We start from the raw sequence: 23,951 nt of genomic DNA on the forward strand, positions 1-23,951 counted from the left end.
TTGAAGACCGTGTTGGACTTGTGGATCAATTTGTAGCTACGAAACCGTGTTTTGTCTATGAAGACCAAGTTAACCTTGAAGATCGATTTGAGCTTGGTGACCAAGTAATACTTGGTGACCAAGTTGGAGTTGATTATAAAAGGTGGTCATGCCTTCAACAATTTGTGATATAGTTAGCTATCGGGTCTGTGTCACTATACAAAGTTGTGATATAGCGAGTTTTCTATCTTTGGAGGCATGTGATTTTTCTCTTGTTTTGGAGTTTTCATGTTAAATCTTGTGTTGTGAATTATTCTTATTTCTTTACTGTTTATCATTGAGTTGGGTGGTGGGAATTAGCGAGGTCGTAATTTTCCAACATGTTTTATTTTTATTTGAATTCCAAGCAGGATTTAAAACCCCTAGAAATTTGATTCTTACCATTTCACGGTGTCTCAATTTTATTTTACTAATGTTTTTAAAAAACTTTCTTACTTACTGGCCGGAGGTCCACTCGAAAGCAATCTCTTTATCCGTCGAATAGGATGACTTTCTCTACTTTTGAGAGTGTTTCACTCTGGGTGGAGAAATGACTTGTTTTTATTTTCGGATATGAGAAGGATTGTCTACATCTCACCTCCCCCATACACCACGCATGTGGTATTGAGTTTTGTTGTTGTTGTTGTTGTTGTAATTTTCCAACATGTAGATCTACTTTTCGTTTCGTCATAATATGTGTACGTACTATTTTTTACAATATTATGAAATATGAATGTAAGTAACGTATTTTCAGTTTTTGTGTTTATAACTTACAACCGTTAGAACATAGATGACGAGTATTTGAAATCTAAAGAAAAAAAGATTAAAGATCTTGTGTATGATCAGCCACACTGGGACTGACACACGGCTCAGACTCCTACGGGAGGTAGCAGTGAGAAATTTTCTGCAATAGGCGAAAGCCTGAAGGAGCAATGTCGCGTGGAGGTAGACGGCCCACGGGTCATGAACTTCTTTTCCTGGAGAAGAAGCAATGAAGGTATCTTAGGAATAAGCATCGGCTAACTCTGTGTCAGCGGCCGCGGTAATACAGAGGATGCAAACGTTATCCTGAATGATTGGGCGTAAAGCTTCTGTAGGTGATTTTTAAGTCCGCCGTCAAATCCCAGGGCTCACACTCTTTTTTCCAAGCACGAATTATACTATCACCGAAATTTGAATGTTATAAACCTTGTTAGTAAATTGTTGATCCGTAAAAGATCATACATTTCATTAATTATTGCAAATTTCATTACTTATTGGAGTTACTATCGTAACTACATAACCCCTTAAAAACTCCCCCCTTATGCTAATCATCTTTAAATCGTTAAAGTTAAAGCAATTAATAAACATTTCGTAATATGTCATTATTTTGACTCGATCTCAATGAACTTAACACATAATTTGATTTCATGGTTAGAAATGTCACTAGTTCAACTAATGGGCCAATTTGGTAACAACATACACCATTTGTACTACACAACTACTTGTAAAGATCATATACGTGTAATTCGATATTTCTCTTGTAAACAAATTAACTTATCGCATGTGATTTGATTTATAGTCAATAATTAAATCTTAACCGGCCCGATGATCATCATTTGTGACACGGTATATTATGAATATAAGTATATAACTATTGTTGTATTTTTATTTTATGGCATACCTTATTAAAATTTCAATCTTATTCACACACACAACATGACAATGCATAGAGGTTTGTTGAATCAAGTATCTTCAATGTCTAACCCAATGTCCCTTCCTAATACTTCAACGAACAACATTTTATCGCCGTTGTTATGTATCCAACGTGGGCATTCGAATTTTTATCACTACTGGTACAACAGTGTAAACACGAGCAATGTGTTACTTCTTCGCCAAAAGCACACTCGTGATCATGTTAGTCATCGTCATGAAATTCGTGTTTGTGCTGAATTCAAGGTTTGAATGACTATTACGTTTATTAATATATAGTTGGTTTTCTATTAATATATTGAAGTTGTATATGTATGTTTTTTTTAGTAAGAATTTGTTGTGAACATGCCAAAATGACTTGAAACTATTGTTAAAATAAACGTTGGTGGTAGTTTCGAATTGGCTGGATACAGGGGAGGATCTATTATTGGAAAACCGAAGTCAGCCACGCAGACGACCAAATTTTTAGTGTGATTACATGTTAAAGTTTGACGTTTAGTGTATATTTTTGTTAAATTTCAACATTTTGCCTCCATTTTTTTGTTCTATGCTAACATTTTGCACCCATCGAAAAAAATCCTATATATGCTACTGGCTAGATAACCAATATTGTGGGAGGCAATTCCTATGTGATGAGTTGAATATGATTTTTCTTTTGTTCCCTAAACTGATGATTTTCATTTCATCAAACTAGCCTTTTAGTTTTCTAGAAAAGAAGCTCACACAAAGCAAACTGTAAAGGTTAAAAGACACTGCGGATGTAGTATATATATTACACTTGTAGTAATACGCCTACTAGTCCCGGCTATGCCAATTAGTCATTTTTATTGCAGTCCGACTAAGCCCCTATGTCAGGATTTTGATGCAGTTCGACTAGTCCCTGACAAGTCAAGTCTTCAACTTTGCCAATTTATTTCGTGAAACTTGTCAAAAAATCAACTTCGCATAGTCCTTACAAAGTCCCGACTAACTAGCTTAGTCTCCAATTAGCGACTTTTACAATCTTAAAGTTGGATTTCGTGTCACCAAAGTAACTCTATTTTGAGCTGATTTTGTTTAACTAGCAAGATTCAGTTTGGCATAAACATATGCGAAAATTGTTTATGTAGTTTGTAAAAGATTATTAGTATAGTTCATGTACTTTTTTATTTAGATTTTTTTACGAGCAACCTACTATGAACGAATACGATGATTCCGCCATAGCTGGTAAATCTCGGACATCGGGAACCAAGACGTCACCCTAATGCTAGGTAAAGTACTTTCAACTAGAGATCCCTAATTAGGTTCAAGAGAATGCCGGGGACGTTTTACGGTGTCAATGATCGAACCTGACACCTTCAGCTTAGTAGGAGTTCTGCTTAAGCATGCCCCAATTGGTTATTTGGATGTTTTTTGTGATTTTCACTTGTAAAACTGTATGTCATTAATGTTCGGTTACATTTTTTACCAAATTTCATTGCAAACAGCATCCCAAATATGTGAGGGCAAAATTGCCATTTCATAATTTTCATTTCTTTACCATTCACACACCCTGTTACTCTTATTTCCGTTCCATCTCAACAATTCCCCTCTGATATTCTCCGCTAACTTTTCATTTTCACATCAGAACTTTAACCTTAACCCTAACCCTAACCCTAACCCTAACCCTAATTTCTCGATCCGTTTTAAAACGAGGTTTGGATCGTTTTCGTATCGTAAATCCATTACATAAACTGTTTCTTCTAACCCTAACATGAAGCTCAATGGTAGTCAAATAGACTCGATTTTGATGGTGGCTGATTCAGAATTGTCGGTGACAAAGCGGGTGAAGGTGAATTTACGATGCGTACGAAAAGCAGTTACCGTATTTGAGAGTGAATAAAATAAAATTCGAGCGATTCGATGATCTGATTGAAGAGAATGCAAATTTAAACGAGCTTGAGATGAGTACAGAACTTATCGATTTACAAATGCAGAATCGTGAAATTTGATCAATTTGGGTAAAATTCAACTTTCTTCTTTAATCAAAGGTTTCTGTATGCAGTCTGTTTGATTACGGGGAGAAAATTCACTATTTTACCCTCACGTGCTTGTTACATGCTAATATGCTATAAGTTAACGGAATTCTTATTCTTAATGACCGTGAGTGATACGGACTACCGGGTTACACGTGAAAACGATAGGGATCATCAAAGTAAATAAAGAGAACAACAATTAGTTCTTATAAAAAAAATAAACATGTTTCATTTCACATATCCATGTTACTTCTAAGCTCTAACACTAATGATTTCTCATCATAAATAATCTGTTACATCACAATTTGAACCACTGATAGAAGATAATGATCTTTTTAAGCATACTCTTATTTGCAGAATGGAAATAGGCAAGTTCGAAAGTACGCACCTCTCCTCGAGAGTTCATTACTATTACAGAACAACGCATCAACGACAAAAGTAACAACAATTCCCGACATTTTTAGATACTCAGCCGAAAAGTTTGGTGATAAGGTTGCATTAGTGGATCCACATCATGAGCCGCCTACAACAATCACTTATAAACAGGTATTTTCCACTTTTTTTTTTTCACCTTTTAAGTTCTAACTACAAAACAATTTAATTGAAAATTGCACAATTGAGTTTTGAAATTTGCAGTTGGAACAGAACATTTTGGATTTTTCTGAAGGTTTAAGAGTTATTGGACTTGAACCAAGTGAAAAGATAGCACTTTTTGCTGACAATTCGTGTCGATGGATCGTTGCTGATCAAGGTAAATAATATTCATAGTACACAATGCATGAATATTTGTTCTAAAACAAGTTGAAAACGTAATTAACTTAACTTTAAAATCTATTGTATGTATCAAACTCACACCACCATCTTTAATGTGTGTATCCAATCTAAATGATTGTTATTGTATGATTTTTACTGTTGTTTTGTTGGTGTGTCATCTGTTAGAAATACATTGTTTATCACCCACAAACAATGAAAGTGGGAGTGGTTCAAAAGCTTTTTTATAGTAGTTGAACCAACTACTATTTCATTTGGCACATTGTACATGTTTAGGAGTTGTTAACCATTATATATTATCATCTTCTACATGTAACAAAAAACTCAAGAATAACATACAGAGATACACATATTCATTAGAGAGTTTTGTGAGTATACTTGTTCAAGTGGAACATTGCGAACCGTCGAAGGAATTTAGGCTGTGAAACTGTGATAGCTTTCCATTTGTGATTGCTTTCCCGACCGGTGATCTAAACGTCGATCCTGCTCGCTTCCGCTACTCGTATTCGGTATGTCTCGAACTTATATAAATTCAACATTGGCATCAAGAGCTATCTAAGTTTATTTTCCGGTTAACATGCTAAGTTTCCTTTCATGGTACTTGATGTTGCATAAACATACTAAATGATAAAATTTCATAAAAGAGGCTTTTTGAAATACAAGTTAACAAAGATGAAGTCTTGACGGTATCTTTTCCTAGCTAGTTAATTGTGTTCAGCCTTATTCATAATTAGACCTTTGCTATTCGGTTTGTAGTTACTTCGCTTGTTTTGCTAGAAAGAATTGGCTTTAACATATTAATTTATAATATATATATAAATTAATATAAAAAGTGCAATCGTATAGAAGAACACCTGCAAATAGTTAACCCTAAAGATATAAAAACATAACTATTAGATTCGAAGTAAAAAAAATAAAAATAAAAATATGAACAACCAATTTTTTATAAATACCTGAAAAGTGTGATAGTAAAAATTTGGGAATTAATTGATCTTTCAAAAAGTGTGATAGTAAAAATACTTGGAAAGAGTATGAATATAATGGAGATAAAAGTTAAAGTCATCATGATTTTCATCTAAGAGTGACAGATGTCATCACTTTTTAAACAATACGTGGTAGCTTTTATTACATGTGTCATAACAAAAAGGTAAACCAATAAAAAAGTGACGGTTGACAATACTTTACTTGTATGAATTCACCTAAATAATGAAAATTAAGGGGTAAAGATGTATAGCCTTTCTAGAAAAAGTCTTACGCAAGCTAAAAAAAAAAAAAAAAAAAAAAAAAAAAAGAAAATCGGACAAACACCATAATTGGTTACGTTGAAAGCCCAACTAGTGCCACGTGTTTTAAGCAAAAGATGAGAAAATAGTTGAGATATTAATATTTTCAACTTTTATGCAACTAACAAGTTTTTGTTTCGAGATGTCTATTATGCATACTTACAAGTTTATCTTTTGATACTTGATTAATTAAAACTTCATATTACTAGTGATTTTTTTTAGTAACATTACATTAAGCATGTCTTAGATAATAATGATCACTATAACATGAGTACCTTGTAGTACACTTTTTATATGTACATAAATATATCTATGTGAATGAGTATGTATCATTTATTGCATAGATCATTGTTTATGAAAACACTTATATGAATTGATATGTTTTCAAAGTTTGAAATATGGTACCGAAAAGTCGTGCCAATTCGGATTTATAAGAATTATAATCTTGTATATTATTGTGTTAATAATAGTTTCATAATAGGTTTTATAGATGATAATTGGAAACATAGTGACCTTTTTCTCTATAGCCTATGATGACCTATTATTAATAAAATAATATAGTTGCAAGATGATTGCATATTTTGATGGATATAACTAATCTTGCATTATTGTCTTTCATATAGAATTTTTTGTTCAATCATGGCTTCCGCATCAAAGAACATTGTTGCTGAACTTAACAAAGGTGTTAAGTTGAATGGTGACAACTATGAAATATGGAGCATGAAACTCGAATATGTGTTGGAAGAGCAAGAGGCTCTTGTTGCTCTTACTCAATCAATGGAAGTACCTGAGGTGGGTGATACGGAACAACATAAAAGGGATGCTGAAGTGTACATCACTTGGAAACGTAAGAACACCATTGCTCGCATTACGTTGCTGAGCAGCATGGATGATGACATCATGCGTGATTTTTGCAAGTATGAACTAGCAAAAGATATGTGGAAAGCATTGGCTGACAAGTTTGGTGCAACCTCGGTGACCAAACTGAGATCTCTCACTATCAAGTTTGACCAATATAAAAAGAAGTCTGATCATACCATGAAAAAGCATGTCAGACAAATGTCAAACATGATAAGTGAATTGAGAAACGCAGGTCATGTTCTTACTGATGAACAACAGGTTCAAGCTATGATCCGTTCCTTGCCTCAAAGTTGGGAGCAAATGAAAATGCATCTCACACACAATGAGAATATCACGACTTTTGAGGACTGTGCACGCCATTTAGAGCTAGAAGAAGATCGGATTGAGGCCGGTAAGTCAATCACTGAGGTGAATATGGCGACAAGCTCTAAAAATGCTTTTGGGCATAAGCGCAAGTTTTATCACCATAAGGGTAAAGAAACTTATAAGTCCAACAAAAGGCCAAACACCAATCATCGTGGCAAGGGAACACGTCCCTCCAAGAAAGTAAACATTGCAAAGGTAAAATGCTACAATTGTAGCAATAAAGGGCATTTTGCTCGTGATTGTCCTGAGCCTAAAAAGGTATACTCTTACGATGCTTATGTTAGCAAACTTTGTGTTGCTAGTTCTGTTTTCTTAACTGAATCTCAACCTTTGTGGATTGTAGACTCAGGAGCAACAGACCATGTAGCTAAGGACAAAGACGCCTTTGTAGAATTTCGACGAGTTTCTCATGGAGCTATGTGGATTTATGTGGGAAACAACTCAAGAGTTCCAGTTGAAGGGATCGGGTCATGCAAGTTAGTCATGCGTGAAGGACGAACCCTAATCCTACATGATGTTTTATATGCTCCTCAAATTCGTCGAAATTTGATTTCTGTTTTGGTTTTGTTAAGACTTGGTTTTCATTTGTACTTTCGTGATAATGTTGTTGAGTTGTCTTTGGGAACAAACTCTTATGGTTTTGGTTATGTTCTTAACGGTTTTATCGTGATGGATGTTGATTATCTTAATAATAAACCATGTTTTTCCTTAGTTGCATCTTCTAATAAATTTGATAATGATGTAAACAACTGGCATGCTAGACTTGGTCATATTGGCCAACAAAGAATGAATAGATTAGCTAGAGATGGTTTACTAGCTAATATTGATAAAGTGGAATTGTCTACTTGTGAGCACTGTCTGGCAGGAAAAACTGCGAGAAAACCATTTGGAAAAGGAACTCGTGCCGATTATCCATTGCAACTAATACATTCGGATATATGTGGTCCTATGAATGTTCGAGCAAGGCATGGAGCGTATTATTTCATCACATTCATTGATGATTATTCTCGATTCGGTTACGTCTACTTGATCTCTCACAAATCCGAAGCATTGGATTGTTTTCAAAGTTATATGAATTTTGTTGAGAATCAATTAGAACGTAAGATTAAAGCATTAAGAACCGATCGAGGACGTGAATACCTATCTGATTCGTTCAAAGCTCTATGTGATGCTAAAGGTATTCAACGTCAATTAACTACTCCCAGGACTCCGCAACAAAATGGTGTTGCAGAAAGGCGGAATAGAACGCTTCTTGAAATGGTTAGGTCAATGATGGCACAAGCAAATTTACCTATCACTTTTTGGGGTGATGCTTTATTAACTGCCACATTTGTACTTAATCGTGTGCCTTCAAAATCAGTAACTTCCACACCATATGAGTTATGGACAGGTCGCAAACCTGACTTGAATGTGTTAAGACCTTGGGGTTGTGCAGCGTATACTTTGGATTCCTCGCACAAATATGGAAAATTAGGTCCAAGAGGAAAGAAATGTGTTTTCATTAGATACTCTGAACAATCAAAAGATTATGTGTTTTTAGGTGAACACGAAAGTGGGAGCATAACTGAATTTGAATCTCGAGATGTTACATTCTTGGAAAATGAGTTTCCAAAACAAGGAGACCTTGATAAAGATTGGTCTTTATTTGAGACTACAGAATTACCTCATTCGAGTGGGAGAGATTTGAGGAGTGAAGACGAAGAATTTGTTTCTCTGGATACAACTCCTCAACCTATTGCGAATGAAGATAATTCTTATCCGAGTGGGAGCAATATGGCAAACCAAGAACATGTTTCAGAAGAACCTCAACCCGTTGCTACCGAGCATAATTCTGATCCAAGTGGGAGCAATTTGGTAAACCAAGAATCTGTTTCACTGGATAACCAACCACGACGAAGTAGTCGTCAAAGTAAACCTCCACTTCGGTATGAGATCGAAGATGGATATACTTTTATGGTTCAACTAGAAGAGGATGAACCAAGAGATATAAATGAAGCTCTCACTTGTCCTGCAAAGGATGAATGGTTCAAAGCAATGGAAGAAGAGATGGAGTCTATGAGATCCAACAACGTTTGGGAATTGGTTGATCTTCCAAAAGAAAGAAAAGCCATTGGGAGTAAGTGGATTCTCAAAATAAAGCGTAAAGCTGATGATAGTATTGAAAGATACAAAGCTCGACTTGTGGCAAAAGGCTACAATCAACAGGAAGGGATTGACTATGAGGAAACGTTTTCACCTGTTGTAAGACTCACATCAATTCGTTTGATTCTAGCAATAGTAGCAAGTATGAACCTTGAATTACATCAAATGGATGTAAAGACTGCTTTCCTCAATGGAAATTTAGATGAAGAAATTTATATGGAACAACCGACGGGTTTCATTAAAGAAGGCCACGAACATAAGGTTTGTAGATTGCTTAAATCAATATATGGCCTCAAGCAGTCATCAAGACAATGGTATATACATTTTCACAATGTGATCACGTCACATGGCTTCACTGTGGTCAATGAAGATAATTGTGTTTATATCAAAAGGTCTAAAGGAAAAATAGTCATATTGTCATTATATGTTGATGATATATTGATTGCTGGAAATGATAAGGAGTATGTTTTCGAGGTTAAAAGATGGTTATCATCTAACTTTGAAATGAAGGATATGGGTGAAGCTGAATATATCCTTGGAGTTAAGATTTCAAGGGATCGCTCAAGGAAGTTGTTGGCTCTTTCGCAAGAGACTTATATCAACAAGATTCTTGAACGTTTTAACATGCATAAATCTAACCCCATAGACACTCCTATGGCGATTAGTGATACGTTGAGCATTAGAGAGTGTCCGCAAACTCCACAAGAGAAACATAAAATGAAAAATGTTCCTTATGCTAGTGCGGTTGGAAGTCTCATGTATGCTATGATGTGTACGAGACCGGATATCTGCTTTGCTGTTGGCATGGTAAGCCGATACCAATCCAATCCAGGTTTAACCCATTGGAAAGCCGTGAAAAGGATTCTTAGGTATCTTAAGGGTACTAGTCATTACTCTTTGTGCTACGAAGGAAATAATCTGCAAATGAGAGGCTATACTGATGCTGATTGGGGAAGAGATATGGATGAAAGAAAATCTACCTCTGGCTTTGTTTTTCTGTTAAACAAAGGTGCTATATCTTGGAGTAGCAAGAAACAATCATGTATAGCATTGTCTACAATGGAAGCTGAATTTGTGGCATTTTCAGCGGCTGTACAAGAAGCCGTGTGGCTTAATCGATTTTTGAGTAATTTGGGGGTTGTTGGCAATACCATTGATCGAGCATTGATATACTCTGATAATGAGGCTGCCATTGCATATTCAAAAGACCCCAAGTTCCATTATAAGACAAAGCACATAGACATAAAGTACAATTTTGTGAAAGACAAGGTTGCAAGAAAAGAAGTAAGTATAGAGTACATATCTACGCATGATATGGTAGCAGATCCTTTGACAAAACCCATACCTAGAGATGCATTTGTTAAGCATGTTAGGTCTCTAGGATTGCGTAGATTTTAATAAATGTACTATTTTAATAAATGTACTTATAAGTTTAAGTTTATATCCAATGCAATGAATTTCTTTTTAAATCCTTGTTTTATTGTTCGCTCTTTGTGTTGCGAATCGAGAAAAGTATGTCGGACAGATACATGATTAGCCCACTCACATGGGTAATCAATTCCATTTCATGTGACAAATGGAAAAGTGGTGTATAATAAGCACATTGTTTGTGACAATTGAGAGCTCGAGATTGAGATAATTAGACGCCACATTCATAAGTGTATAAATATTATGTGAATTTTTACAATTCACCTTATCTGTCATGAGTATCCAGATGTGAGTTCTTAAGAGTTTTATGAGTAGATAAGTGAACTCAAGTTTTGAACATTGAGTATGTTTGAACTATCATCTGTGCAACATTAATTTAAAGACATACCTCCATTGTAAAATGAGTAATGTTGCAGCATGTGATTCATACCACATGTGATCAAGACGACCAATAAGGGAAATAGAAGAAACGATCTCTACTTCTATGTTATGTGAGTCCCTTGAGGTATTAGTAACCTCAATTTAATGTCCTTATGACTTTTTCTTGTCTCTTGAAGCTTAGTTTAATGTTTGCTATCTTAAGGCGTTGCTTAAGGGTTATGAGTGATTCAACCTGGCTGGACGTTCTTAGAAAAGCAGGTTGACCTAAGGCTAACGGATTCTAAGAAAAGGGAAGATCATTTGAAGTTCACATTAACTTGTATTCACCGGTCGACCAATTATCTTTTGTCTTAGTGACAAGTCTTAGTGATAAATGATAATTGTGAATGCAAAAGGGTTTTATAAGAAAAACTGAGATCATGCGAGTTACTAATATGATTAATGATCTAGGACATTGCATACTAAATCTACTCTTTCCAAGATTATTGAGATGCTATATATTCCTAACAGATGTATAGCAATTGAGCTCTCAAAGTATGCCGGTCGCACAGCCTAGTTCCCAGTATGAATGGTTTGCGTACTACACGGTATGTTTTTCAAGATATATGAGTATATCAAAATTGTTTGTGTGCGAGTGGGAGATGTTAGAAATACATTGTTTATCACCCACAAACAATGAAAGTGGGAGTGGTTCAAAAGCTTTTTTATAGTAGTTGAACCAACTACTATTTCATTTGGCACATTGTACATGTTTAGGAGTTGTTAACCATTATATATTATCATCTTCTACATGTAACAAAAAACTCAAGAATAACATACAGAGATACACATATTCATTAGAGAGTTTTGTGAGTATACTTGTTCAAGTGGAACATTGCGAACCGTCGAAGGAATTTAGGCTGTGAAACTGTGATAGCTTTCCATTTGTGATTGCTTTCCCGACCGGTGATCTAAACGTCGATCCTGCTCGCTTCCGCTACTCGTATTCGGTATGTCTCGAACTTATATAAATTCAACATCATCTGTATATGGTGTGTCACATGAATACCATACAGTTTCCAACAACAGCAAAATGTTCTAAATTTTTTTTTTATTATTATTGGTTTATATAACGGAAAACACACACACCCATTAAATAGTCCACATTCTATTTTATTTATTTATCTATTTATTTTTATGTAGCCAATTTTGGATAATAATAACAATAATTGTATAATATTGTTTATAGGTATTATGGCAACCGGAGCAATAAATGTTGTGAGGGGAAGTAGGTCATCTGTGGAAGAGCTCTTACACATCTATAAACATTCTGAAAGGTTAGTACGATTGATTTCATTTTGGTTGTTTGAATTAAACATAATATATAATATATTCACCTTATTTTAAAGTAATAAACCATTTTTTTTTCATAATAGTGTTGCACTTGTTATAGACAATCCCGAATTCTATAACCGGATAGCAGAGGCTTTTAATTCTGAGGCGAATATTAGATTTGTCATTTTATTATGGGGCGAAACATCATCCATTACTAGTCATATAATTGAGGGAGTTTCTGGTTATAGTTACAAGGATATCATGGATATCGGTCGTGAACATCGTGCGTTTTTGCTTGATTCATATGATCTCTGTAAGTCAATTTATTTATAATGTTTATTAGTCGGATTTAATTCTTGTTAGCTTGAACTAGTAAATTGGAGGCTCACTTTGTTAGGCAAAAAAGCCCAAAAAAGAGACAGGAAAACAAAGAAAAACATCGCGATGACATCATGATGATGTATTATTTGACCTTTTCTCTAATAATTGACTTTGTGGTTTTAGGTGAAAAGTACATTTATGAGCCCATCAAGACTGATGATGTTGCAACTCTTATTTATACAAGTGGAACAACTGGCAACCCAAAAGGAGTAATGCTTACACACAATAACTTTTTGTTCCTGGTACAAATGTCTATCTTTTGCATCTTTTTCATTTTGATCACTTTTATTTTTAAAGAATCTAAATCTAATGTCTAAGCATAAGTTAGAAACAATAATATTTATCTTTTCTAGACTTTCTATTATACATAGGTGGCACTTTTGATCCATATACTTATGAATGGGTCGATTTGAGTTTTATCTTTTCTCCTACGGATTGATTGAATAAATTAATAACCTACAAGTGTAGTTTTATAATAAGTACATTACAACCTCCCAAATGGTTAATATATTGATGTAATAATAATTTCTAATCACGCCTAACATGGAGTAGTTATTTATAAATAGGGAATATATGGTGTATGCGACTCAACTCAACCCGACCCATTTCAATCTATGCTAAAAAAATACAACCCATATTGTCACCTCTAATGTATGTCATTTTCTCTCCATCCCATTCTTTATCATTCTAGTTTTATTCAATATATGTAGACTATATATGAGAAGGTTAACTTAATGATTGTATGTTATGTCATAATGATCATATGAAGATATTTTTCCATGATTTATTCAGGTCAGAAATTTGTGGGAGCTTTTCCCTGTGGGGCCCGAGGATAGATATCTAAGCATGCTTCCACCCTGGCATGCGTATGAACGTTCTTCTGGGTATCTCGTCCTTTTTCATGGAGTTAAGCAAATTTACACAACTATCAGACACTTAAAGGTCTTTATTCATTTTCTATTCTATATAGATAAATTTAAATTATAATAATTAAGTAAATATAATAAGAGATTTTCTGATTACACACTTATTCACCTTCATAAGCAATCAATTCGTTGTAGGATGATTTGAGGCACTATCAACCGCATTATATCCTTTCAGTCCCTCTAGTATACCAAAATCTATACAGGTAAATTTTAATATGTCCAAAATTTACCTTTTTGCCTAATTTATTTATGTTATGTATTTTATGGTGCCAATAATTGAAACTAGTTAGGTTTGGCCCACTTCTTGGGCAAAAAAAGCCCCAAAAAATAGGAAAAAAAAGTGATGATGTCATGATGATGTTTGGGACAGAAAAAAGAAGGAAAAAACTGGAAAATGGCAAAATTACTGGTTTACCCATGTGAACAGTAACTTTTCCAATGTGTTTCCTATTATGCAGTGGGATAATGAAACAAATATATTCGAGCTCTGCTATTCGTAAGCTGATTTCACTTTCATTCTTAAAAATCAGTATGGCATACATGCATTTCAAAAACATATACGAGGTTCAATCTTTATCGCTTTTCTTTTATTAAATTTTGACTTCTATTTTTGGGATGATGATTAAGTTTAATAATTTAATATTGTTATTCTTGTTTCCTTGTAGGGTAATGTTTTGCCAAGAAACCAGAAGCAACCGTCTTACATTGTTGCGATGTTGGATTGGTTATATGCACGGGTTGTTGCTGCAATGTTGCTTCCATTGCATTTATTGGCAAAAAAAGTTGTGTATAGTAAAATTCATTCGTCAATTGGGATATCTAAGGTAAGATTTTAAACCATCTACTTTTGACCCATATACTTATGAATGGGTCGGCGAGGTTATGTTTTATCAACCATGGGTCACACAAGTCAAATAACATATGAATATAAAAGGAAATGGGCCAGGCGGGTCTCGTAAGCTGAAAATTACAAAAACCTTTTTTTATTTCGAGAGTAATAAGAAAGTCCCATGATCCCACATAAACCAACTTTATGGATCTGGATGGTGTTTTTTTCCTTTTTTTTTAGAAAAAAAAAAAAAACGGACCTGGATGTTGTTTAGGCTCTTTAAACACAGTGAAGTATATTAATCTTTTGTTAATGAGCGCTAACCACACAGTCTACAGAATACTTAGAACAAAGAAAAAATATATAAAAAAAATACCGTTTAAAGTTACAAATCTGCCAAACCATAATAGCACCAAACGACAACACATTTAGCATGTTTAAATGTCAAACGACCACAAAACCTGATAAAAACTGCTAAATCATTCTTTTTACTTAAATTACTATTACTCTTGAAATGATTTTGAAGAACTTATTTCACAATCTACAGTCCGGAATATGTGGAGGTGGCAGCTTGCCTTTGCATGTCGACAAATTCTATGAGGTTTGGACCAACTGTATTATATTATATTTAATATAACGTTTAAGGTTACATGAACATGTTGCTAAGGTTTATGTATTAACAGGCAATTGGCATAAAGATCCAAGCTGGATACGGATTAACTGAGTCATCTCCCACAGTAGCTGGTCGAGGAAACGGGTGCTATGTAATTTAACAATCTGGATGTGACCTTTTTTTAACTAATTTTTGTAGACTTTGTCACATTTTTGAACCATTCAAGTATAGTTGGTCACGTTTTTGACTAGATTGGAACATATGGAATCATTGGCGGAACCAGGAATTTTTTTCACCGGGGCGAACATTTTTTAAAAGAGTAGCAACTTTTTTTGGCCAAAATATGTGGAAGCTTTTGGGGAATATATGAAGGTTTTTGGGCAAAATATGGAGGCTTCGGTGGCAAAATATAGAAACTTTTGGGGAAAAAAATTCAAAATTTTTGCATTAAAAATTACAAATTTACTGGGAGCAGGTGTCCCATGCCCCTTAGTAGAATGGATCGAAAGTTACCCGTATATTTAGAATGATAAAACTTATTGAATAATTTTATTACAGGAATTAGACTATTATTCTAATTCTAATAATAATATAGTTATTGAAATGATAGCTAACACAGTAACTGTTACACAAATCAATATGCCAAATAAGAAAAGGTTATAAATGATGAAATTGTTTGAACCCGATAAAAAAAAGTACATATTTTGACTTGTTTTCCAACCCGACCATTTTTCCACCTCTAACATTTATTTATGTATTCCGCCGTTCCAAAAAAAAAAAAAAAAAACATTTATTTATGTAAGATAAAACAATATAACAAGTTCATATGTGTGACATTTGAAGGTGGTTGGTTCAGTTGGGCGTCCAATTCCGCATACAGAAATTAAGGTTGTAAATGAAGAAACAGGTGAAGATCTTCCTCCCCGTGCAAAGGGAATAGTCAAAGTCAGGGGCCCACAGGTCATGAAAGGTTATTATACGGTACAATATTTGGTTCTAAAAACAATTAACTTGAAAAGCGAACTGAATGAAAATCGGAAAAACCAAACCGAATATGAATTCGATTTTTAGAGTTTTACTTTTTCGCATTTGGTTTAACCAAAAACCGAATGAAAACCGAATTCAACTATTTTTTAGCTAAATTAAGATATAAAGATAAAAAATTGATTTTAAAATCAAAAGTCGAATAATGATTATTTTATTAGATTGCTAATGATGGTTGAAAACCGACGTCTACTAATGACAGTTGACTTTTTGACTTGTTCAAAATACTCATGATGATTTTGTACGTTTTAAATAGAATCAAATAGCAACAAAACAAGCGTTAGATAAGGACGGGTGGTTATATACAGGAGATATCGGATGGATTTGCCCTTCATATTCGATAGGTCGAAGTCGTAATGCTGGTGGCGTTATTGTTCTCGAAGGACGAGCCAAGGACACTATCGTCCTTTCAACAGGTAAACAAAATTAAAATTCTGAAAAAAGAATTTCGTATTTTATTACATATATGTTTTATTTAATATTTATAATTATAATGAATAATGAATGATTAATAGGGGAAAACGTTGAACCAGAACAGCTAGAAGAAGCTGCCATGAGAAGTAGTTTAATTCAGCAAATAGTTGTAATTGGCCAGGTGTTACATATAAAAATCTAATTCATCATCAGATTTTTTTCATTAATCTTAAATACAATTGGGAACATGGATTAATTAAGCGAATCGAAGACGGGCCAAAAAAGTTGGGTCGGGTCACTTCGACCAACTAACACATTTCTTACACTTTTATTTTTTAGCTTTTATAAAAAAAAAATAAAAAAAAAAAATAAAAAAAAATTGTAAGAAGTACGTATTCACAATTTCATGTTACACTTTGGCTGAGTTTTGACCAATTTCAATCTTGGCTACTTTTTATTTGATTACCCAATTTGACACATTCATTATCAAATGGGTCAACATTGTCACGTCTACCTATACATATTGCATGATTTTGGTGATACTAATTTGTATACATTATACTATAATTAAAACTAGGATCAACGTCGTCTTGGAGCAATCATTGTTCCAAACAAAGAAGAAATTATGTCAGTTTTTGGTGCAGCTGAACTTAACAAGGAGAAAATAGCCGCCATATTATCTGACGAGCTACGGAAATGGTAACACAAACTTCGTCTCAAAATTATTATTTATTATTTTAATTGTTATAATTATATTTGTTATTGTTATATTTTTTTTCAAATATCATAAATTCAATTTCTCTACATACAGGACTTATGAATGCTCGTTCCAGATCGGACCAATTCTTGTAATTGAAGAGCCTTTTACGGTAATGTACATAAACCAATAAAAAAAATTTTTTACTGATTAAAATCCCATTTTCCCTTTATTTCTTTTTACTGATTAATTTAAAATCTGCTTAGTAAAAAGTTCATTTGATACTACTGCATATTGAAATAGCATAACATTTTTATCATATTCGACACAACTAACTATTTGTTAGATCATCTGTAAATCTTTGATCAAATGTTTCGAGTCAACCAACTTCATCCCATACAAAATTTCTTTAAAGGTCTAAATCCCAACCTTCTCTTCTTATTTAGACAATGTGGTGCGCACAAGTTTTTTTTCTTAGTTCACTATTTTGAGATAAAACGTAATCCCTTAGTTGATATGTAATATGAGTCAAATCAGGTACATCTTAATTGCTTAATTTGTTAAAAATCATGTTAATGAAAACCCTTTCAGATTGAGAGTGGTTTGATGACAGCAACCATGAAGATCAGAAGGAACCAAGTTATGGAATTATATAAAGAGCAAATAAATGATTTATACAAGTAATATATGTTGCATGTTTAATTCAGCTTATTACATAAATGCAAATGTACATTATTGTGCTTGTAATATGTAACTAGCATATGCATAAGTATGATACTGATGTGTGGTTTCTACACCTACTTTTATTAGAATAAACTAAATCAATTCAACACACAAATGCAAGCAACTATATATTCCTGATCAATGCAGTAAAGATTTAGGAAATACAAGTTCGTTCCACATAGAGCAGTTAATCAAGATTTTAAAAACTAATTATTATCTTAATGTTGAAAGGGGGAATTTTTGTTTTAATATTAAACTATAATAAAAGCAAAGTAAATAAACAAATAATCAGATTAGATAAGGAGAAACAATGTCCAGTTTAATGCTCAATAAATGTTGAGGATTGTTCTTTTGTTATTAAACCCGTTACTAAGATCTAGGTAAACAGTTTATGTCAGTCTCACGAAATCGATATGCTATAGGCATAATGAAATTAGTTAACTCACATTAACACCTTTCAGAAGTTCTAATTTTACACTGTTTAATTAATGAGACTATCTTTTGGTTAAACTCACGTAAAACTTAGATTATTAAGATCACTCAAAACAATTTACACAATTGTGTTATCACGATATTTATCCAATTACCACCTACATCACATGTAAGTGTCTAGATCACTAAGTGTTCAAGTACAAATTATGAATATTGATAAACTCACATAAACCAACTCATAAACTCATATAATTGAATTAAATAAATATCTATATGGGTTCATCGCACGTGTAAGTTTTGTTAGCAATTATGTCTGTATGGAACTGTAAACGTATAAATGCATTGCAATATAACTATAAACTTAACAATAAGCTGAAACGTAAAACTGAATATAAATACGATCAAACCGAGGTGACGGGTTGAACCGGGCTTGTGTTTGACACAATTCCCTTAAACAGATTCGACGTCTGTTCCCAGGGTACACCGGTTCGAAGCAGCGTACTGCCGGACTTAACACTTGCCTGAAAAGAAGTCGGAACGTGAAGCTGAGATGAAAACGGGTTCGGATTGCAGGTTTCTGTTGTGTGTTTTTTCTGCAGGCTAGTTTCCAATTTTATAGCACAAAGTTGCAGCCTTACTGTTGGTATCCACATCAGTATGAAGTGGATCTGACTCAGTATGAAGTGGATCTGACTCACAAAGTCAACAGTGGAAACCAAGTTGGAAAACATGTGTATCTGCAATTACTCCATAACCAAGTGACAAAAACGTAGTACAAAAACCGGCCTCGCACGGGCCCGGATTTTCGGAGCTGCATTCGTGTCCGCAGGTCGTGCGGGCACGCCCATTGGATCACAGTTTTGCACCCCCCCCCCCCTGCGCGAGAGTAGGTGCTAGAGTAAAATATGGCATAAGGTCTTGACATAGGTTTGGAGATAAGAACTTATATACCTCTCATAAGTTTATCTCCACTCCTATGTGGGACAAGATGCATCCTACTAGATTTCCATATTTTTGTATCAAACACACAACATTGAGACTCGATATCTCATTCACATTCTATTCGTTTTGGACACACTTTAGCTCGTTTTAAAGTCCTCGTCAAGGACTACAAAATCCACTAAATAGTTACTAATATGTATTACATTATCATATATTAATATGTGTCCAAAGTTTGGTAAAAACCATTTATTTTATCCAAAATTTCCAACAATCCCCCACATGAATGGAGATCGATCTCAGAAACAACAATTTTCCGATTAAATTTCAGCAGTTGAATCTTGCATACGATAGATAGGTGTTACCCTTTGAACCTTCGCTTATGAAACGCACTTAGTCTACTGGCTCAGAGTAGACGGCGATGTCTTTGAACTCGTCTGCCGTTTGTGTAGGCGACAATACGCTTCACACAAGATTCTCCCTGACAAAGTCAAGTCCTCATAGTTATGTTCGTTATGGTCATGAACATTCGCCTGGTTCTGCGAGAGCTTATCAAATATTGTGCCCCAACAATACCCTTCGAAGCGACCCCACTTCTCTCTCACATAGGTGATTCACCACAGTGTGGCTACTGATTAACCACGCATGGTTATTTCAGTTGAATCATTAAAAGCCATATGCTTATCCTCTTACTTGTCACTTTTAGGAATGGACTAGGAAGTCTACTCTTAATTAGTAAACTCCCTTTAAAAGGTGTAGGGGTTGCTAGTTTAGTAATTAACTCCCCCACAGTGACTTCGCTAGTTCATACAAGTAGGTTGTCCTATTGAACTCAGATCTTGGGATCTCCAGTCAACTGAGTTAGGTTTTCCTTCATATAAACTTAGCCTTTCATGGGCTTTAGTCCCATTCCCACGCACGACTTATACACTAACTCTCTACTTAAGCCTTTTGTCAGCGGATCCGCAATATTATCCTTTGACCTCACATAGTCAATAGTGATAATTCCTGTAGAGATTAGTTGTCGTACTGTATTATGTCTACGTCGTATATGTCTATTCTTACCATTATACATTGTGCTATGAGCTCTACCAATCGCCGATTGGCTATCACAATGTATACTTATGGCCGACACCGGCTTAGGCCATCTTGGTATATCTTCAACGAATTGACGTAGCCATTCTGCTTCTTCACCAGCTTTATCTAAAGCGATGAATTCTGATTCCATCGTGGATCTAGCAATAACCGTTTGTTTAGACGATTTCCACGATATAGCAGCACCTCCAAGTGTGAATACATATCCACTTGTCGCTCTGGAATCATTTGTATCAGATATCCAGTTTGCATCACAATGACCTTCAATCACTGCAGGATATCTGTTATAATGCAGCCCGTAATCCCTAGTGTATCTTAAGTACCGAAGTAACCTTGTCATACACCTCCAGTGAGACGTACTTGGATTACTCGTGTATCTACTTAGCTTGCTTACAGCATATGCTAAGTCGGGTCGAGTACAACTCATTAGATACATTAAGCTGCCAACAATTCTTGAGTACTCTAATTGGTTAACAGGTTCTCCTCTGTTCTTAGCTAGATGTTGACTCGTGTCAATGGGAGTTCTAGCTACATTAGAGTCATTTGCATTGAACTTCTCAAGAATTTTATCCACATAATGGGTTTGACTTAGAACAAGTCCACTATGGGTTCGTGTGATTTTTATCCCCAATATCACATCTGCCAAACCCATGTCTTTCATGTCAAACTTCGATTTTAACATGTCTTTTGTAGATTTAATCATCTTCTCATTACTACCAGCAATGAGCATATCATCTACATATAGACAAAGGATAACATATCCATCTGGTGTGTCTTTCACATAAACACACTTGTCACATTCATTGATCTTAAATCCTAAATCAAGCATGACATGATCAAACTTCTGGTGCCATTGTTTGGGAGCTTGTTTTAGTCCATACAAGGACTTAACGAGTTTACAAACTTTCCTTTCTTGTCCAGGCGCTTTAAACCCCGCGGGTTGTTCCATGTAAATCTCTTCTTCGAGATTTCCATTTAGGAAAGCGGTTTTCACATCCATTTGATGTACTTCCAAGTTTCTAATGGCGGCAATGGCAAGTACCAACCTGATTGAGGTTATTCGCGTTACCGGCGAATATGTATCAAAGTAATCTAGACCTTCTCGTTGTCTATAACCTTTGATCACCAACCTTGCCTTATACTTATCAATGGTACCATCTGGCTTCAACTTCTTCTTGAAGATCCATCGATAACCTAGTGGCTTGCATCCCGGAGGAAGATCCACTAACTCCCAAGTATGGTTTTGTAAAATAGAATCTATTTCACTTTTAATGGCCTCCTTCCATTGAGGTCCTTCAGAGGAAGACACCGCTTCACGGTAAGTTGTAGGTTCATTTTCAACCATGTAAGTGTGAAAATCAGGACCGAATGATTTTTCTGTCCTTGCTCTTTTGCTTCGTCTCAGCTCAAGCTCTTCTTCCTCAGATTCTACTAGTTCCTCATGAACTTTTTTATGAGGTGTCTCAACTTCAACATGTTCATTCGCAATGCACGGAAATACATTTTCAAAGAACGAAGCATTTCTCGATTCCATGATCGAACCTTTATGTATATCCGAAATCTTGGATTCATGCACAAGGAACCGATAAGCCGTACTGTGTTCAGCATATCCAATAAATATGCAGTCAACAGTCTTTGACCCTATCCTTTGTGCCTTAGGTAGTGGAGCAACTACCTTTGCTAGGCACCCCCACACTTTGAGATACTCATATGATGGTTTTCTTTTCCACCATAACTCGTATGGGGTTTCATTCCTTTTCTTTTGGGGTATCTTATTTAAAAGATAGTTTGCCGATAGGATGGCATCCCCCCACATTGACTGGCTTATACCTGAACTCACCAACATGGCATTCACCATTTCTTTCAAGGTTCTATTCTTTCTTTCAGCAGTGCCATTTGATTGGGGTGAGTAAGGTGCAGTGAATTCATGTCTAATGCCATTTTGCGCACAAAATTCAGCAAAAGGTGCAACATATTCGCCACCTCTATCACTGCGGACAACCTTGATTTTCCGTTCAAGTTGATTCTCAACTTCATTTTTATAAGCAATAAATTTCTCAATTGCTTCATCTTTACTTTTCAATAAGTAAACATAACAATACTTCGTGCTATCATCGATAAATGTAATGAAGTACTTGTTACCATTCCTTGTTGGAATGGATTTTAAATCACACACATCAGTGTGAATCATATCAAGGGGTTCGGTTATTCGTTCAACCGATTTGAAGGACGATCTTGTTAATTTGGCTTCTACACATGTTTTACATTTATAGTTTGAGTCAATGTGTAACGTTGGTATGCAATTTAATTTAATTAAGCGACGAATGGAATTAAAATTAACATGACCTAGTCTACCATGCCACACATTAGAAGACTCAAGCAAATAAACAGAAGTAGTACTTGTTTTATTAGCTTCAGTGTTAATAACCATTGCATTTAGCTTAAACATGCCATTAAGGGCATAACCCTTACCAACATAAACACCACTTTTGGTCAACACGACCTTATCAGACTCAAACACTAGTCTAAAGCCAAACTTATTCAATAACCACCCAGACACAAGATTCTTACGAATCTCAGGAACATACAACACATTAGTCAAAGTAAGTTCTTTTCCAGAGGTCATTTTCAGGATCACATTTCCTTCACCCTTGATATCAGCAGTAGCCGAGTTTCCCATAAACAGCTTATCTTCACTAGTAACCTCTTTGAAAGTGTTAAAGAGGCTCTTATCAGCACACACATGACGGGTAGCCCCAGTATCAACCCACCACTCTCTGGTATTAGAACCAACCAGATTAACCTCGGAAATCATAATACTGAGGTCAGAAATCATAGCAACCAGGTTGTCAGCATCATCAACCATGTTAGCTTGTTTAGAAGTATATTTCTTTGGCTTAGTGCACTGATCAGCACGATGACCTGGCTGGTCACAATTAAAGCATTTTCCAGAGAACTTTTTCTTCTTGGCAACACCTCCTTTAGGTCCAAACTTGAACCCTTTTCCCTTGTTACTCTTCTCAGTCTTCCATTTGCGGTTGCTACCTTTTGAGGATTGACCGTGTTCAACAATATTAACCTTTGCTGAAACAGGGGTAATGCTCCTTTTAAGAGCAACTTTGTTGTCTTCCTCAATACGAAGACGGACCACAAGGTCTTCAACGGTCATTTCCTTTCGCTTATGTTTCAAATAATTTTTGAAATCAACCCAGCTTGGTGGCAGTTTCTCAATCATAGCTGCAACTTGGAAACTTTCACTGATTATCATTTTTTCCGCATATATGTCATGAATAATGACTTGTAATTCTTGGATTTGACTCATAACAGTCTTTGAGTCAACCATCTTAAAGTCCAAGAATTTAGCTACTACCCATTTCTTGGTACCAGCATCTTCAGTCCTGTACTTTCGCTCTAAAGACTCCCATAATTCTTTGGCAGGCTTTATTGTGCAGTACACGTTATAGAGAGAATTCTCCAAACTATTCAAGACATAGTTCCGACACAGGTAATCCAAATGTTTCCATGCCTCAACCGCGCTCACAGTTTGAACATCCCCAGCAACAAGTTGGGGAGCGGTTTCAGTTAAGACCCTCGCAAGGTTCAACGTT

General features: G+C 35.1%; 1 protein-coding gene across 1 annotated transcript; it reads left to right on the forward strand.

Moving 5' to 3' along the window:
* Positions 1-1,716: 1,716 nt before the first annotated feature.
* LOC139875579 (probable acyl-activating enzyme 16, chloroplastic) lies at positions 1,717-17,870 on the forward strand. Its single transcript, XM_071862908.1, has 18 exons — positions 1,717-1,956; positions 4,062-4,250; positions 4,341-4,455; positions 12,165-12,252; positions 12,352-12,563; positions 12,755-12,873; positions 13,424-13,573; positions 13,693-13,760; positions 14,016-14,121; positions 14,223-14,381; positions 14,934-14,987; positions 15,070-15,150; positions 15,843-15,980; positions 16,300-16,459; positions 16,559-16,638; positions 17,035-17,156; positions 17,269-17,326; positions 17,746-17,870. Exons 1-18 carry the CDS (start codon positions 1,717-1,719, stop codon positions 17,836-17,838), a joined length of 2,232 nt encoding a protein of 743 aa, XP_071719009.1. The 3' UTR covers positions 17,839-17,870.
* The last annotated feature ends 6,081 nt before the right edge of the window (positions 17,871-23,951 follow it).

Source organism: Rutidosis leptorrhynchoides, chromosome 11 (assembly GCF_046630445.1).
Source record: "Rutidosis leptorrhynchoides isolate AG116_Rl617_1_P2 chromosome 11, CSIRO_AGI_Rlap_v1, whole genome shotgun sequence".
Taxonomy (NCBI): domain Eukaryota; kingdom Viridiplantae; phylum Streptophyta; class Magnoliopsida; order Asterales; family Asteraceae; genus Rutidosis; species Rutidosis leptorrhynchoides.